The sequence below is a fragment of the Poecilia reticulata genome, linkage group LG17, assembly GCF_000633615.1.
Source record: "Poecilia reticulata strain Guanapo linkage group LG17, Guppy_female_1.0+MT, whole genome shotgun sequence".
Taxonomy (NCBI): domain Eukaryota; kingdom Metazoa; phylum Chordata; class Actinopteri; order Cyprinodontiformes; family Poeciliidae; genus Poecilia; species Poecilia reticulata.
In genome coordinates, this window is record NC_024347.1 from 13,211,612 (window position 1) to 13,218,012 (window position 6,401).

Here is a 6,401-nt window from a genome sequence, read left to right on the forward strand (position 1 = left end):
CCCTATTGTCACCATGGAAACCAGGTGGCAGCCATAAAACATGGTGCAAACACAGTTTTGTTTGTCTGTATGTCGTAAAAGGAAAAGGTAATGAGATAAGAGTTAGTGTTACGGCCACATTTACAGCAGCCCTCCACCGCCTTCGCCACGCAGCTCCTCCAGACTAGTGGCAGCAGCAATTAGTAAACACCTGGTGGAGCTGCGCATCTGCTGAGCTCGTCATGCAAACTACTTCTCAGTCCAACGCTCCTAAGAACGGCTGCAAACAACATAATGGAGATGCCCTGTGGTGACATTGTGCTGATGTAGCTTCTTAAAGAGACAGAGGCAATTTCAAGGCATCAAGTTGTGAAACAAACTTTCTTACATTGTGTTTGATACATACAGGCATTTTTATAATAACTAGAGTRATTATTCTATTAAAAGGCCTGAAAAATACATACCTCTTAACTAAAGTGTTTCTTTTACATCTACTGTATGTTTTTCCCTTTTAAGCAGAGTTTCAGTAATCCACAACTTTGAGCTGCTTCATTTAGCTCATTACTATTGTAAGTCAATTAAATATGTATAATTTTATCCAGCTAAAAAATAAAAAAGTAAACTATACAGTGAGATTGTTCTGCTAAACAACAGCGCTAAAGCTGACCAAACCATGACGTTGCTCCAACAAGCTAACCGTGGAAGGAAAGAGCAGCCTTCAGAAAAATCACGTCTTCTCTCCCCAAGTCTTAAAAATAGGCGTTAATTAGATCTTGGTGGGGAATTAAAAATAAATGATTTCTACTTTATTAATGCGATCCCCTCCCCTCCAGTCAGAAGTCCTCCTCCCTGTCTGCACGCATGGCTGTGTGCGCCGTTAATGGGTTATATTTAAGCAGCAGGCGAGCACATGACCCGACACCCAGTATCGTGTGTCTTGAACAAATAACACGCAGGGGTGGGCCGTTTCTTGTTGGCGGAAGCACATGTGTGCACAAATGCTTTTTGACAGCCATGCGAGACGTGGCATGAAGCACCTTGAAGCTTCTGTGTCGAACATAAAACCGACACCAGCAGCACACGAGAGGACGACKCCGACACACCGATGGAGTTTTAACGCCTTCTCAACAGGCAGGATGCTGCGGCACTCAGGTGTCAGATTGAGGCATGATGGTTTGTTTTGCAAATTGCTTAAACGTGGCAAACTCAAACTGCAACGCAAACACTGGAGCTGAATGTGAGCCTGCAGAGATATCGGTCTGCGATATSAAGACCGAAACCTCTGACACACACAGGAGGGGATTCACAACAGGTCATGGATAACTATCCACTGCTGGATGGTTACTTTTTTTAGTACTATTACTATTTAAGAGCTTTTTGAACTTTTTCTACTCATTCTATTAAGATCTCAAACCTCAATGTTTTGATTTTATGCTATGAACCAACTCAAGGTAGAGAATAAATGTGGGGAGGAAGTATTTACATAATTTTCACACAGTTTCATTGGTCAAAAGTTACATTTTGGTCTGATCTAAACCAAGTGCCTTATATTCTATATATTTGCTGTGGCCTCTATGTATTTTGTGGTCTTCTTGTCTCTTTGCCAAAGCCAGATCTGTGGATTTTATAACTTATAGTTGTGATGTCAAAATATTCTTCTACCTAAGCTGTGGATCTGTGCACTTTTGGAGAATCATAGTAAATGGAATGAATTCACACACGGCACATTTTTCTGGTTTTTTTCTCTTAAGTTAGAAGAACATGCATTCATTTTTTGTATATCTATGCACAAATATTAGCTATTACCTATAATTTCTTTTACATTTTTGAGATGCATTAACCATATGCCAATGCTAAATTAGTAATTTTGTAAACAGTGGTTTCCCTGAAATGATTCTTTTAATATAACGCCAGCATCTCATGTTTTTATGCCAACTTTTAAAAAATTTATGGAAAAAATACAATTTATAAAATTAATAAAATTTATGGAAAAACGCTGAAATGTTTGCATCAGGAAGAGAAAATTAACCCTCAAACGGTTGCCTGTTTTTTCAGCTGCGACTTGTTCACTTTTTACTAAACCTAACCTAAAACTATGCTTAAGGCAACTATTTGGTTTCTGGTTAGCCAGATACAGTTGAGTTTTGTTAGCAAAAAAAAAAAAAACCCCACAATCCTAAAAACATCTGTTGAAATTTTACAAGAAGCAGTCCTGATCACAATCACATGAATTTGCAGAAATATTTACATAGTAGCAACAGCATGTATAAAAGTTTACAAAAGCTAAAATATTAAAAATACTAAAAACTGAGATAAAAGTGTGTTTAAAATTATTTTCAACACTGAAAGTAATGAATCTGTCACTTCTGCTTCTGCTTCAGTAGGCTAAGACATAAAATATTACTGAGATTAATGTCCACATTTCAGCAACATCATAAGTTAATATTACACAGGAAGTCATTATCCTCTTCATCTTGAGGGGTGGGACAGCTGGCGGGTTGGGATTTGGGTTCCTCCAGAAGCCTCTGCTCCAGTGCCGCATCTTCCGGGCTGAGCTGCTCTCCTTTGGTCATTACGTACACAAAATACTCAAAGCCCTCCCCGTAACTGTCGTGTCTGACTGACCAGTTGTACGCRGTGCGTGCGTAGAGGCGTTTCCTGAAGAAGGGCTGCGCGAACGTGATGGAGACGAAGCGGCCTCCGGGTTTCAAGCAGCGACTTATCTAAGAGAAGAGCMGAGAAAGGGAAGGAAGAAACATGGAAAACAAATTAGTTCATGGGAATTCTGCTCCACTAATCATCCACTTGGTGCAGAATTATAAAAACCTGCGASGAAAGCTGCAGATATTATTAATATCATTATGGACCATCAGTGCTTTTAAAAAATRTGCCCTCAGTCAGGATAAACCACTGGTTTGTTGCTCAGTAAACCTGTGTGAGAAACAAGCCTCATCCAGATCTGACTCATACCTACTTGCCACTATGCTTAAAATTAAATCGGCACGCTGCATCCACAGCATCTACCAAATGTCAAATTATTTAAAACTCCAACCTCTTAAAGCAGGTGCCTGTCCAACGTAGCCGTCTTAATTTGAGGTGCAAACAGGTCATCCTGCTGAGACACTAATCCGCTGCTTAGTCATGCAGACTATTAACTCACAAAAACGCCGCTGTGTTTATACTTCTTGAAGGAACTCCAGAGCTAAAAACAGGATTACAGTATACAAACACACTCGCACGTTCACACACACACGCAGGGTTTAAGCGCTGACAGATACAAAGATTTAGTCAGACTTTGGCAGCAAGTGTCTCCAGAGACAGAGTGTGAGTGGGAGTGAGGGGACAGGACATGAAGAACACCGAGCCGAGCGCAACAAAGTTTTTATGTTCTATAACCGGTTTTCRCTCATTAGCTCTTGCTAATATCCAGACAAACATGCCGGAATATTACGCGGAGTTGCTCCATCGAACATTGAATTACAGAAAACTGACAGTGTGAGAAGAAACTGCCAGTGTGGTACAGCAAACTGTGGCAAGCTGTGGAAAAGTTTCATGGATCATAGATGAAGAAAAGTAAAATGTGATCTAAAATATAACAGTGAGGAGCAGCAACCATCCCMGAGAACATTTCTTGCTCTTTTATTCAAAGACATGATCTTTTTGATGGTGAGAGGATGAGCATTGATTGATGTGCAGCACAGATCAATCAGCCATAAGGTTCTGTTTGTAGCTGCTCCTAATCTATGATGTGATGGCTTAGGWTACCATGCTCTCCATGGCCCTAGAATAATAAAAAAAGACTTTGCGTAGCCAAACTTCCTCTGCAGGTGCAGCTGCTTTTTTGTTTCGGTTTTGATGATTTCAATAAATGTAAGGTCTTCAGAGATAACAACAGCCAGGTATTTGAAGGTAGCCATCCTCTCTACTACAACACTGCTGATGTCGAGGCGCGTGCAGAAAAACTGTCGCTCTTTACTAAAGTCCAACACCRGCTCCTGAGTTTTGCCRACRTTCATTTGGYGACAGACATTCTGATGATAGGTCCTTCATTTCTTTCAGATTCAGTCTCATAATTTTATTTTTAAGATATGAAACTTCACAGGTGTGTCATCAGCAAATCTGATGAGGAGTTAGTCAAAAGTGCACATGGTATAGAGCAGCAGACCAAGTACATACCCTTGTGGGACTCCAGTGCTGACGTTCATAGAGTTGAGGATTGAGCAGCTTGTTACAAACCTCGCAGGAATAGAAAATACTCTGCTTTTCACCAAGGATCATTTCAATAATTTATAAACTTTTTTATTGAGCTTTCTTATTACCATTACTACATTTAAATTTGAAAAGGGACTGCCTTATCTCTGGAAGCTGGTGCAAAGACGAGCAAGAGGCTTTTGACAAACCAGTAAGAAAATTGAGTTTGGAAATAAAAGCCTGTAATATTAATGTGCATTTCAGTGCAAATGAAAACTACTGCCTACATGACATGGCGAAGGAGTGCAAATTAAGAATTTAACTCAACAGGCAACAGGTTGTACCCATCTGGTCCAGGCTGGAACAACAATGGTTGTTTAAATGGTAATTATATTTTACTGGTCATCCTGGAGTCCTTTTTTGGTGACAACATATAGATTTGCAATTACATTGGTATTTAAATTTGAGCTTCATCTGAAAATTGAAAACCACACAACCAAACATCAATGACAAAAAATAACTATTGAGTTTTTTTTGTTGTTGTTGTTTTTCCCAGCTTCTGTGAGATCGTCATGGCAAAGCCATCACGGCAAAGCCATCACGGCAAAGCTACGAGGTCAGAATGACGAGGCGGAGTGTTTTTCTACAGAAGAGATGCTGTGAAGTAGAGCAGCTTCAACATCACCATGCCGAATGTGTCTTTGGAGTGAAGCGTGGCTCTGAAACGAGCACATGTATCCTGCTCTTCTTGAGTGATTCATATCCACCAGCAAGAAGGCCGAACATAAATTATTTACCTTCTGCAGCGACATGGAAGTACTGCAAGAGGGAGGCTGGATAAGGTTTGGATAAGATATAAGTCAAATTAAATTACACAGAAACAGGAGAACGACGAGCCATCTGTCTTAATCAATTTCTTTCAATGAGAATATGGAGGTTGATCGCAACACACTTAAGAGTGCTGAAGCGATAGCAGAGTTTTAAACATCATATATAGTCCACTGCTTATAATCACGAGAACAAACATTCTCTCACATTTGAAATAATTTGTGTACAAAGTAAAGATGGCTGCAGCATTTAAACAAACCTTCATTGAATCGGCAAATTTCAAAGGAAGATGAAGCACATAATCCTGACTCCAGTCGTCATTCATAAATCTGATCTGTTTGTCTGGAGTCCAAACCGCTGCGTTGCGTCACTGATAAGTGAAGAACTAATGTCACTGGAACTGATCAACACACTAAACCACGGCAAACAAATCAGATGGAACCATTGCTAGTGGGCTAACGACGTAATCGCACCGTTAGCATCTCGGCTACTAAAAGCAGACAGCTCATAACCATGAGCCCGACATTTCTATATGGTGGCAGCGTCATTCTTTTCCTCAGCAGGGCGATGATGCCAGTCAGACTGATAGGAAAACGGATTGAGCTGATTACATGACAACCCTCCTTACTGAAATGGAGGTTGACTTTCCAGTAGGAGAACATCAAACATGCAGCCAACTCAAGTGTTATCAAAGTCCAAGCTTGAGTCCAATTGAGAGGGCGTGCCAAAACTASAAAATAAAAGTMTTTTTTGGAATGGTCAGTGTATGCATGAATGATCCAAACATTTCTGTGGTTAGAAATATAGCGACAGATGCTACATCAAACCCAAATACTAAAACACGTCCGTTAAACCCAAAGCCAGTTTTCAGTCCGGCCACTTTAATCAGATATCTGCAATGTGATCTAGTGAGTCACAGGGCTCTTCCCAGACCGCAGAGGAAACTACTCTGTGAATGCTTAATGAAAACCCCAACACACACAGAAGCATAAACACACAAAGGCACACACACACACAYAGCTTCCTGACCTTTGCTGAATTATTCAGCGTGGTGTCGGAAGCCTGCGTCGAAGTGACCTCACCTGTCTTGGGTATAACACAACAAAGAGGAAACACGAGATCTGGTGTTAAGTTTCACATCAGAAATCCCTGGTGATCTAATTAACACTCTGCTCTTAAGGGAAGTTTGAGAGACTTTTTTTTTTTTTTTTACTTTGTTGTCTCCCTCAACAAGGAGACCAGGAGCAGAAGTCGGTCTTCCTCAAGCTTTTTTATACTAGAAAACTGTAAGCACATATTCCTGCTGCATCACCTACAGCTCTAAGGACAGCTTTGTCCTTTAGGTCATGACCCTCGGAGGTTAAATCCTGTTCAGCTTAGCGATAAATAATTAAACACTGCAT

At 40.5% G+C, this 6,401-nt stretch overlaps 1 protein-coding gene across 1 annotated transcript in view; it reads right to left on the minus strand.

Moving 5' to 3' along the window:
• Positions 1–346: 346 nt before the first annotated feature.
• Positions 347–6,401, minus strand: part of LOC103479378 (methyltransferase-like protein 13) — a 39,216-nt gene continuing 33,161 nt past the window's right edge. The window contains exon 3 of the mRNA XM_008433761.2: positions 347–2,702. Coding sequence (XP_008431983.1) covers positions 2,412–2,702 — 291 coding nt within the window. The 3' untranslated portion in view covers positions 347–2,411. The remainder of the gene's footprint in view (positions 2,703–6,401) is intronic.